The sequence below is a fragment of the Ischnura elegans genome, chromosome 1 (assembly GCF_921293095.1).
Source record: "Ischnura elegans chromosome 1, ioIscEleg1.1, whole genome shotgun sequence".
In the NCBI taxonomy this organism is placed as follows: domain Eukaryota; kingdom Metazoa; phylum Arthropoda; class Insecta; order Odonata; family Coenagrionidae; genus Ischnura; species Ischnura elegans.
The window spans coordinates 64166491-64179596 of record NC_060246.1 but is presented as its reverse complement, the minus strand read 5'-3'; the positions used below and the strand labels follow the sequence as shown (position 1 = coordinate 64179596).

Here is a 13106-nt window from a genome sequence, read left to right as displayed (position 1 = left end):
TCACGAAATTAAATAGAGTATCTCATATTCCCCAGTACACAGTGGCGCCGACTCCATGGGGCCTGAGGGTGCCCAGGCCCCCTCAAAGATTCGTTTGGGGGGGGGGGGGGCGGAGCCCCCTCAATAATTCAAGAAAATAATTAAGTTATATTATGCTTTGTGAAGTCACAAAAATATATTGGTAATTTTTATTTCCCATGCTTGACGATAGTTACCTTTTAAAATAAATTCAACCATGAGTGTTGAAACAAATAATTATAAGGTTAATCAGGTTAACTGAATCAAGTGGTGTGAATCATGGTAGTGTTTCGGTGCTGCGACATACTTTCAATTTAACCTCTTCCTAGGGCAAGACCACCGATATGGGCCCCCCCAATATTTTTTATAAGTCGGCGCCCCTGCCAGTACATCCCTTCATAACATATAATATCTGGCCAATTGTTTAGTAACAACATACAAGTACTATAAACGACAAAAATTATAGAGTTTGACCAGAGATAGTTTGGAGAAAATAAATAGTATTGACTGCTCCAGTGTTGAATAGGTGGAAAAATGAGCGGTCAGCGGCAGGATATGCGACGGAAAAGGTAAGAGGATAACAAATGATTTCAAAAATTTACGCCATTTTTTTACCTTGCGATTAATATGACATCAAGTAAATTTCTTTTTTTGAAACCAAAAATAATATTTCCAGTAACTTTATATTTCACCTTATCGCATATCATAAGTATTAGCTTTTGCTTTGTTTTTGCTTTCGAGCTAAATGTGACAACTCCAAAAAAGCCTTAAGTTCAGTGGGGAATAATTTACTTGCACATCTTCCACGCAGAAAACTTGCCTAGACACTTCGTATTTTAAATAATATCTTACAATAAATCGTCAGACAAAAATTTTACCCAAGAACACAAAATATCGTTAATATTTCGCGTAAAACCAGATGTGCAAGATTATTGAACTAATTTCATACCTCAAGTCCGCGATCTTTTCAATGGCTTCACAGCAAACGACTCTGACATTACATTTATCCCGCGTAAGAAGAAGCATGCAATTTGCAGGAATACAGGTATTTTGCATTGTAACTCTCACTCAAATCCAGAAATTCCCCTTCACTCTCCCTCCGAAGCATATTCAGTAATTTATGGCTTTTAATCTTACTATTATCGAAAGTTTCAAGTCCTTATCGTTAAAAGATAAGAGCAAACTATATCCAACCTATGAATACTCTTGTATATAAGTCCAGCCACTGGTATAATTTTGTCATTGTACATATTAGTTTAGCATTAATTTTAGCAATTAACATAAATGATAACTGTAGAATGAAAATGGCGTCGGGTACAATGAAGCGACCACCATAAACAATTAGCATATGCTCTCCTCTGTAATTCTATTCGGGTTGAATCAGAGAGGGATAAGTAGGATAAGTGCAAGCTAGAAACAGAAAATAATCGGCTAGAATAGATAGTGACCTTTTTTCAATCGATTAAATCGTAAATGGAGTGAGAAAATCGATTTTCGATAAAAATCAATTTTCCAATCCCTAGTTTATGGATACATTTTACCACGAAATGGAATTTTAAAGAAAAGCAACTTTCCTGAAAAAATCATAGAGTATGGTGGGGAAATTACCAATTTCGCTTATTAAAAATACTACCTTATAAGGTAGAGTTGCAATTTATCTTAAAAACTGATAAAAGCCTTCATTGACTTTCTTCTATGAAAATATGTTTCAAGAAAGTAGGGATCAATAGAGCTTTATTTACACCTTATCATGGCATGAAAACACTACTGAATTCATCATTAATAATTTTTCCTAAAATTATGAGCCAGAATTGTTGTGTAAACTTTTATTCGTGATATAAATGTATTTGTTAATCTCAAAATGGACCTCTCCTGTGGTGAAAGAAGAAAATAGGCTTTTCTACAGAAAATTTATGCTTTAATTATTTTTACCTGTCATCATTATCGAGGTCAGATGCAGCGGTGAAACCAAATACATCTCGAAGACAAAAAAATGATTTAAATAATACTTATGATTGTTAAAAAATAAACAGTTAAAATATCCAATTATTAAGAGTAAGCCAATGATCGACATTTGAATATTCACTAAAATATTAGCAAAACTTTCAACCATAATAAAAACAAATTCTGTCCAGTCACAAGGATAAAGGCTAACTGCTTAAGAAACAGTAGATTTCTATGTTGAAAGTGGACAGTCCGTTATGTTTCATACTGAGGTTTATCATTTGACATCTTTGGAAATTTCTTTTGTGAGTTAAAAAAAAAAGAGTTTCAATAAGGAAAAGGAAATTCTTAACTATTAATTTATTACATGAATTACATTGTCTATTTCTAAGAAAATTTAATTATAAGATAATCATTTATTTATAAGAAAAATTGCCATCAAAATCTGAACAAAAATCCTGGTAACATAATACAAAAAAATCCAGTTAAAGCGTAGGTCCTCATCGGCCAATCTAAAATAGTTTCAACCCATGGTGGACCGTTTTACAAGAAGTAACAAATCACTTCGCTAGAAGCATGCATAGTTTATTAATGGTAATAAATGGCATGATTGATGAAAGATTCACGTTAACATTGTTCATCGCACAAACTTCGGCATCTATAGACCAGGAAAAATAAGACGCATAAGAGAACCTCCGCATCCTGTATGAGAATGAAAGAACCAACATGCAATTAAGTAAGGCTTAATTATTGGCAATTAAATTATCACATAGATGTATCAGTACCCTTAGAAAAAACAATAGTTAACTTCTTTCTGAATTGATTACAAACTTAAGTGACGGGATAAGAATTTACGCAGACATGATGTATGTCCAATGATCTCAGTGTTATATTCACTATTCACCACGTTAAAATATCTTACGAGGAAGGGTTACTTCAATCGATTTTACCCTCGAAATAAACTAGGTCTAGGACAACTCGTCACGGATATCTTGGCACGCTTTACTACGACACAAGCCCACGTCGGAAGTTTCTGCTGAATGGCCTTGACACTCGGTTGTTTAAATAATTCTTCTTTATATATTTGGGCTACAATATTTAATATAGTAATTTTACATGATACAAATATCGATTAAAATGCATAATAATAGTTAAATCGTCAAAATGTCGTTTGATTTGAGTGTGTGGGATAAAAAAACTTATTGGCTGTAATATTATGATTCCAGCATACACTTAACAGTAATATTAAATACATAAACACCGTTGAAAACCTGTTTGAATAAAAATATTTTTCGCGGCAGTAGGAGCGAGTAATTATTCTTCCAATATACTTATACACCACGTAGGCTTAAAAAGAGAAAGATTTTAAAATCGAAACCCAGAGCTGATTAAATATTTTTTAATCAAATATTATGTACACTGATTATATTATGCTTAAGTTCACAGTGACTAATTCGAAATAATCAGGAAATATACGCAAAAATTATTGGTATTAGTTATACTGATTATTAATAGAGCTGAATTTTTTAGTAATTGGATGAAAGTAAATTAATGGCTAAAATAATGAATTATGAATGAAATAAGTTCAACAGATTCAGGCTTCAATTGGTGGAAGTTAGACATATTTAAGTAAATGAAAGGTCGTAGCACTTTTCCACAAGAATTTTTAATGCGTACAACGCGTTTCGGCTCACTGAGCCATCATCTGGTACAAGACGCTTGAACACATGTGAAGATCCCTTTTATACCCTTGAGAGAGGAGAGTATTGGAGAAGGAGAGGATTTGACATCTTTGAGGATGGGGGGGGGTGGGAACGGGTGTACAGAGTATAGACAATGGGGAAAGATACAACTACGGGATGTGGAGAACCCACGTTGGAGGGAGGGTTCTGGTCAAAACTGTAAAATGACGACACGTGCGGAAGACCATAGCAAAACAGGAGGAGGGGGTGTTGAGAAGAGTGAAAAAAGGGGGGGGGGCTTAGGGTAAAAAGAGGCCGCGTGTCTTTTGAAAGTGAGAGGAGTAAGTAGCGACGCAGGAAAAAAGGCGGGGTGAGGAGTCCCTTTCCCTCCCTCCAACGTGGGTTCTCCACATCCCGTAGTTGTATCTTTCCCCACTGTCTATACTCTGTACACCCGTTCCCACCCCCCCCCCATCCTCAAAGATGTCAAATCCTCTCCTTCTCCAATACTCTCCTCTCTCAAGGGTATAAAAGGGATCTTCACATGTGTTCAAGCGTCTTGTACCAGATGATGGCTCAGTGAACCGAAACGCGTTGTACGCATTAAAAATTCTTGTGGAAAAGTGCTACGACCTTTCATTTAATTAAATATGAATGAAATCCTCAAAATAAAATCGAGCACCCGTAAAGATATTTAAAAGGTGCGATTATCATAAAAAGCAAAATACGGTTCCCAATAGTGTTAAACACTTCGTTTAAAAAAGCAATAAAAATATAAATATGATATGAGATAACGATGGGCAGTTGCGATTGAATACCATGGTTAATTGATATGATACCACTACATTCAATGACGCATTCCTTATTTACTATCAACCCCGAAAAGATACTGCATCTCAGAGTTCGATACCAATATACCAACTAAATTGGAATTTTTAAGTCTTCCTGCATCACTAATTGGCAAATAAATATATTTCCTTCATGCAGGATTAAAATATAGGTAGTATAGGCTAAGAGCGAATCAATAGTGTGGCGTCTTTCCGAAAAAATTAAGAGGCATACAATTTTGAACGACTAGTCCGTGACACAAGAATACTCTCTTAATGGACAAACATGACAGACGAGTCCTTCGGTAGTGATACCATGTGGAGGAAATGAATGACTCATTAAAAGCAAAGGAATTTCATGAAATAAGGAAAAATGACGTAAACAACAGGGAAAGAACGAAGTGTTGAATGTGGTGCGGTAGGTGATAAGTAATGGGTGAATATTACAGAAAATAATATTTGAAGATTAAAAATATAAGAATCAATAGAATAGGAATGAACATCTTTGATGAAGCTATAATGACGCTGTAACAAAGGCAGATGAGGTAATCACGGATGAGGTACTGAGAATGGCGGAGTTTGACGTATATTTTTAGGGTTTGGGGGAACCTCCTGGTAAGCGCAGTTAATATGCAATAATGGCTTTACAATGAGTTTGACTTCATCTAAGTGACAATTATGAGTACTTTTAAAATTATTTTCGAGTTATTTCCTAGTCGATGAAATAACCTCAAAATAAATTTCTGGGGCTGAATTCGGGGCATTATCAACAATGGACTCGTTTTCAAAGAGTTAAATCCTGTCGAAATATATCGTTCTTGATGTCTAAAATTTAAAGATGAAACTTGACACACATATAACTACAAGCTAATAAAAGAGAGTAATACCTACTTAATATCATATAATAAACTTGCAGTAAATGACCATTTCTCAGAAATACCTTATTTCTTTCCTTTAGGTCCACTCTATTGTCCATGCCTTCCCGTTTTCTCATCTTCGCCATGATTCAATTTTTCTCGTTACTCAACCGATGGTGACAAATTTTAACTGATGCCCACCTTGCCTACAATCCTACATACTGATAAAAACTATGACATCCACATTTTTTTGTTGTCCTTTTGTCTTATAATAGCAACCTGATTGTTTACACTACCTGCTCAGCGTTGACGAGGCGGGTGACTTGGGAATAACAACAATGACCTTAACGATAGCAGACAAATATACGGTCGCTGGTCACATAAAACTTAATTAAAACTTAGGGGTACAAGGGAATAAAAAGGAAATTAAATATTGCTCTCGTAGGAAATCAAATGTCTATTACATTGAAATTCGCAAAAACCTTATGCACATAAACCGTAGTTACGGTTGAGAGAAGTTTCAATTTTGAACACTACTTAACACAAGAACAATTTTTACTCTCTTTGCAGAGATATTCAATGAGTAAGAAGCACGATTTCAGAAATGGAAGCCTTGTTACGTAATGGGAACGGTCTATATTTTAATTAGTATATTAATTTTAGTGTTAGAGTTCAGATATATATTTAAGCCATCTGTGTCATCAATTAGTTATTACATCAATATCGCTTGCGCATAATAAGCATAAAAAGTTAGTATCAGGCACAGCTTAATCACTGTTGACGCGGTTAATATTGATATTTTTCGAGGCAAAACGTTCAACGATGGACGGTTTCCCGAAAGAAAAACTTCTGCGCCATGGGTCTTCAAGCATGACATTTTATGGATGGGCAATAAATGGTAATTTCACACTCAGAAGGCTTTCAACACACATAGAGCATGGCTTTACCTTGAGCAGTTTCGAAACTGGGAAGCCACGACTGAAACTCGTTTCGCCTCTGAATCCTTACCATTAAAGTAATTATATTTTACCTTCGCGATACTCAGTTACACCATTCCATCCGAAAATTTCAATATGGCTCTTAATTATCAATGAATAGCATCGGTAACCAAGAAGTCTCTTCCGAAGTAAAATACTGAAAACTCGAGCCATTTAAAAGATCGTGCTTCCCATTTTAAGGTCTTGCAAGAAGCACCAGAAAACAGATACACTGGCTTTCCAAATCGAAACACCTCTTCGGGGGAAATATCACAATTACATATCAATAATACTTTCAACCGCCACAGTAAAACTATTGGAACCTTTTAAAGATGATTACACTTTAATTGAGGCCCTCATTCTGTCAATCAGTGTCCGATAAGATGAATTTCTCTTCGCTGGTTTAAATTCATGTATTTCGGATTCACCTCAACGTAGAACAAAAGTTACTGAGTACATGACTTAATATCGATGTACGAACATAACCCGATATGTAATCAATTTAGGGAAAATAAGACCTTCTTGATGTTTGAATTATTAACTTGAACGGCAAACAGTCGAATTACATACGGAAAAGTTAGAAAATATGACCCTATATTTTTATTATAATCACACGGATCTTTTCATCCATTCCAGACACGTCCATTATTTTGCAGAAGGCTGAAGCTAATGGCTCCAGTAATATATTCAATGCAAAAGGTTGAAATGAATATCGAGAATTTGCGGAACATGCCTGCCCTGTATGCTTTACTTTGAAGAGATTCAGAAAGATACCACCATAACCTAAGTATGAACTGAGTTAATATGTAGCTGAAATAAAACAGCTGAATTTCGATAAAAACCCCAATACTTAACATTTACGTGATAAGACATCTGAAAGATTGAACTAGCCTGCCTTAGTTCGGTCTTCCTTATAATCAAATTATTCTCGATTATTAATTATATAATCGAATTTATCCATTGAAAACCCACAGAAAATTGGGGAAACAAGCAATTAAAAAATTACAGTTGATTTATATAAAAATAGCAATTGCCTATTTTATTCATTTATCGTTTTCATAAACAAAATATCAAAAGCATAAAAACAGCTGGTAAGCTTCATTTAACTCACAGGAAGTGATCATTGTAAATAATAGAGAAATATATCACAAAGAGAAATAGTTATTGAAGTTAAATCATATTTGCCATTTGAATATTTGCCATTAATATAGTTTCAAGGTATCTCTTGATAGCTAAGATGTGAGTTCAGATATATAAAAAATTAAGAAAGACTATGGCAACGAAAATTTCTCCTTATCCAAAATTGTGATTGTAGAATTCAACATAATATATTTTATGTCATAATACCTGATCGCCTGAGGCGCATATGAAATTATTACGTGAAAATAATATCTCCCCTGTAAGGAGGGGTAAAAATAGGTAATCAGCTTGAATTTCAGGGCTACCTGAGAGGTTTTTCATCTATATAATTTTAATATTAATGAAATGAGATAAAAATAAATAGGTATTATCCCAGCTTTCAGCATGAACGTTTATGAGATTATAAGAGGCTAATTAATAAAATACATAAATTTTAATTAGAGATGATAGTTCCTGTCGGTACAGAATAGATTCGGAGACAAGTTCAAAACAGTCCCTTTTTTCGTGCCTTCATTCTTTTAAAATCTTCATCAAATAGGAAGCTATTTTGGTGAATATACGGGATTGCTTGATAGAAGTGGAAATACAAATAGTCTCTCCCTTGCGCGTATATCCTAAAGGATACAAGCATGTTCAGGAATCCACAAACCCGAGCATGCGGAGACTGCCATGCATTTCCCTAACACAAAAAGTGCCACTAAAGAGCAGGAAGTGGCCGAATTTTTGGAAAAAAGCCGCTCTCGCGAGTGCCAGCGACTCAGAGGGCTATTTTCTCCTCCCTCCTATTTTGGGGAAATTCCGTAGATAAGTAGGTTCCAGCCCTCAAACAGTGGACCCTTCCAAAATATTTTCAGGTGATGTTGCTCTCTCTCTTCACTTTCTGACGCATAATTAAACCTTCTTCGACGCCACTATATAACGTGAAAAAAATTATAATAAGACTATTCTGAGAAAGGTGAAAACTCAAGCAATAGCAATTTTGTAAAATTTCTGGATTCGCATTCTCATCGAATTTTTTCTCGAAAAAGCGTTTGGAAAAATATTTTCATTTATAATTGATGAGCATAACTTCGGATTGAAAATAGAAAATATTATCTATGTATGAACAATTAACTAAATGTTCAACGCAAAAATACCATGATAGAAAGCTGGTTCTTGTAATATAAGTAAATGAAATGAATTCCTTGCCATGAAGGACTATTCAACTCAGTCATTTGATTAGTAAAGATGATAATAAGAATAAAATCACAGTATTTCGTTCACATTTGAAAGAGAAATTAGTACCCTACAGACGTCTGGACAACTCGCAGTCAGTGAGTTGTGCAGATGACGTCATAACTTATCATCGTATTAGTCCTTGCCTTCTGAGCCGAGAATTGTGTGTTTGAACCCCGCCTCGGAAAATTGTACTCCAAGCATAGGATGGGTGAGAGAGTGTGTGCAAACCGATCGGAGGAGACGACCCATGCTAACTTGTAATTATGCACAAAGGTTAAGAAAAGACTTCGCTGTTTCACAAAATAAAATATATTTGCGACCGGTTTCGATACAGCGTATCATCTTCTGGCAATTACAAGTATCAGTACATAGAATTTATACCCTTGAAGGCGTTAGAGGGGCGGTGGAGTGGAGGTGGAGAAAGGGGGGGGGAATGGGGGAGGGGGTAAGGGAAGGGAAGGTAGGTTTGGGAAGTACGTCGCTGATGGGTCACTGCACGGGGTAGCCGAGGGTTGGTGTATGATGACGAAATACGGGGAGGGGTGTTATGGAGTTGTGAGTGGCATCCGTAATGGTTTCTCAGAAAAAAACATTGAAAAGTGGTGAATGGTGAGAATACAATTGCTCGTTAACTACTGTTATGTTGGGTGAGGTTTGGCCCACTAAAATTTCCATCGAAATGGCTGTATCGAAACCGGTCGCAAATATATTTTATTTTGTGAAACAGCGAAGTCTTTTCTTAACCTTTGTGCATCATGAAGGAGTTTCACCATGTTACGCCAACCACCATCGCATTTAACTTGTAATTAATAAAAAATGTGATAATCTTATTTTATTCAACTTATTTTCCATCATTCATACACACTTCGTCCATTTAAATTAGGAAAGTCCAGTTTTTCGCGGAACTTGACACGATTAGCCCTTAGCCAAGCGAATAATCAAGAGGGACAGGGAAAATATTTTTCATTCAATATTTTACGAAAGGCACTCTCATGTCGAGTCAACCCATCAAAATATGATTCACCTATCGCAGGTTTCTCATCATGTAAGGGTAAGCTGAGATTTATTCTTTCCTTAGATGCTTCCTTAAAAGTGGGAGGGCGTGTGTTTGAATTTATGCTCTCCACAAGATCAATATAGTGGCCAGGTTCAATGCGGCGCCCATCGGATTGATTGCCTATGCCGCATGCCGGGTTTCTAACAAATATTGCCGTGCTATCTCAAGTTGGAATCAAATTAATCCATCTGCTTCAACAAATCACGTTAAATTTTGCCATGATTATCGGCCCCGGAGGCGATAGGGCTAAGTCCTTGCCTGCCTAACCGAAGGTCGCTGGTTCGACGCCCGTCTGGGTGGGTGGCTGCGATCCAGGACATAGATGTGCATGATCGTCCACTCTTAATATGCCCCAATGTAAAGCGCCTATCTGTGATGTTGCTGAGGGGATGGAGATAAATTAATAAATATCTCTGCGAGGAATGAAGATATTAGAGGAGAGAGTTATTATAATAACCTCGAATAGACGCTACAAAATACTGCAGCACTACAGTAAGACAGGAGAGCCGTCTACATCGAACGTCTTCCCCTTGCTCAGAGAGGCGTTGAAACATTGCGATATTCACCAAAGATTATTCCTTAAAGCTCAGAGGGCACAGCATTTTACGAGGAAAATTTTATTCGCCTAATCTGCGACTCATAAGGGAGCAGAGTTCAATCATATTACCGATAATGACGGGTGAAACACCCCAAAGAGGTCAAGGATTAGCTTCGTAAGGAATGAAATGATAATTTTGGTTATCACATTTTCATCCCTATGGGAGTGAAATTATCAAAATCGTAAATTAGCATCTTCGACCGGGAGACATGGGTAAGATAGTTAGCAAAACTGTTGTCAATAGATATTACTGCAACCCTTACGGAAGAACACTTAAAAATAAAGGAATTTTCGTTCATAAAAGAGTGAGAGCCAAAATATGGAACCGGCAAGAAGATGATAGAAAGAGCAGTGGTTTGTCGGCACTACAAAAATCTGCACAGAAAAATAACGTACAAAATGAAGGAGTATGAGTTTCATCACGTTCTAGCAAGCCATCCGGCTTTGCTCGGCAAGGATAGTACCCGGAGAAGTGAGAAACTTGGAATTTGGAATTCATGGTCACATAGCAGGATTTTCATGTTTTCTCTTTGATTTTGTCGAGAGATATGACTACCCTGCAGGACGCCAAACAGGAGAAGTTGTCTGACGTGACGTAACAAACAGTCACGAGAAAACGACGTAAAGGACGCGACGAACGCAACCAAAAGTAGCACTACGAGGTTCGATAGCATGAAATACACCTACTACCTTTGTACTAACTTTGGTCAAAATCCGTGCAGCCGCATGGAAACAAATTGCGGACAGACAAACAGACATCCTCTTTTATACATGATAAGGTAATTCCTAACAGAATATATGCATTCTTTGATATAGATAGAGATTAAACTATAATACCACTCTAAGGGCTAATTCACTCGTAGCATACGTTTACTCCGGGAGTATTTACTCTTTGTATAAAAAAAATGAAATTGTCCTTACCTTGTGTCTTCTTCGTGAAAAAGGCGAGTAACGGAAACTCACACGCATCATCACTGCATAAGGCCAAGTAAGATACGGGACTGGTGAGACAGGGAAAGTCTAACTAACAGAATGGAGGCTCATAATCATTTCATAAGCATTTGCGAAGGTGACGAACAAATAAAGGTCTGACATTTACGAGCAAGATAAGACTAAATACGTGTTTGGCTAAAACATGTTTTTTTCGTGTAACTCTGGGCCTTTACAAATGAGGTCACCATAATTTTACCCGACCCTTTATTATCTTTCTGTGGTTTACAATCTCTTTCATTTGTCATTTCCCCTGATTGCATCCCTATTACATCCTCATGGACCACTTTCACGCGTTTTAGGGTCGCTTGCAATCTAACTCCTTCGTTTTAGTGGCTATGAATTTCACTGCTCCCACTTTTTTCTCAGCCTAGCCACAAAACTTATACTCAGCGGTACTGCTAAAGATATTGGTTACAAGCACAACCATTACTGCTCATTAATTAGCGCGCATATCGATTAAAGTGGAATTTAAAAATGATATAAACCGAAAATATTTCCGTGCAAACCAAGTTTAGTTAGGGCTGTTAAATTTTCTCACGGTCGACAAGTATATAAGCTTGACATCGGAGCAGGGATCATTTCACGTCAACTCAATGCAAAAAGTGGCATTTCTAACCCAACCGTCTCTCTCATAATTTTCAAATTGGACATATTTTATCACCCTAGCGAGTAATGCATAAATATCAATTTATGGAATTTTGCTTTCCTTGATAACGAAGCTAGATAACATTAGAGTAGGTAAATTTTGTAACATTTTGAGCGTTTCACCTATAGGTGGGCGACTTTAACCTATTTGTTATTTAGCTGCGACATTGACGTACACATTGCTGAAAATACAATAAATAGACCTTGGAACTTATAGTACCACTTTCACACGTTTTAGGTAATGTGACCAATCAGTAAAAATTTCGAAACCGCAAGGTGGTGCTTTGAGATATTCATGGCCAAGTTACTAACCTTGGGTTGGAAAATTCATACACACGGACCTCGTAACACATTGAGACCAGTGGCGGGAGACCAGTGCCAGTATGGAGGGATGAGGGGGATAGATCCTCCCCCCCCCCCCCCCAAAGCCTCAAAGAAATAAAAAAATATTTTAAACTATTGTCTAGTTTTGACATATAATTACTGCATTTATTCAAAGTGAAATTTTAAGAGCCAAAATGATGTAAAATTTATTTCCAGGCATGTTATTTTTCAAAAAGTTTCCTGGACCCCCTGTTGCTTGGAGGGGGGCCTCACCCCCCAGACCCCTCCATCCCCCGCCCCCCAAAGCATATTCTTAGTTACGCCACTGATTGAGGCACTTAAAAAGGTATTGAAAGTCGAAACGCTAATTTATTGTTATTTTAGCTCGTAATTTGCCTGTGGAGGAAATATTCCATACTTTCAAAATATCAGTATGTGTTATGTTTTGCCGTAGCGTTCATGGAAATACAAATATATTTTCATCTTCAAAAATCATATTACAGCACCAACAGTTTTTCTGTTACATTGTGACCTACTCGATTGAGTATAGAAATATATAAAAACTCAAGATATTATGCAATAACAACAATGAATTTACTCGTGAAATACGTTGATTTAACATAATATACGTAATATTCCTTATGTCAAGAGCTTCTATCTTTTATGGCGATGGAACTCCTTCCGACACGCCCGAACATTCGCACAGTTGGGCATGCACTGTTGTTCTCACAGGCCGACGTTATCCAGGCACATTTCAGATTTGTGAGTACGTTTAAGCGGGGTGGAGGAGGGATCTCTGCATTTTTTGCGATTTCAACCGTGCTCA

The 13106-nt window shown here is 36.7% G+C and overlaps 1 protein-coding gene across 2 annotated transcripts in view; it reads right to left on the bottom strand.

Annotated features, from left to right (window-relative positions):
* Window positions 1-13106, bottom strand: part of LOC124162246 — a 32140-nt gene that overhangs the window by 12546 nt on the left and 6488 nt on the right. The window contains exon 1 of one of the 2 annotated variants that reach the window (XM_046538725.1): window positions 5412-5489. The exons of the other annotated variant lie outside the window; for it this stretch is intronic. Within the exon in view, the coding sequence (XP_046394681.1) occupies window positions 5412-5474 (63 nt within the window). The 5' untranslated portion in view covers window positions 5475-5489. Of the gene's footprint in view, window positions 1-5411; window positions 5490-13106 lie in introns of those variants that run through there. 2 annotated transcript variants of the gene reach the window in all.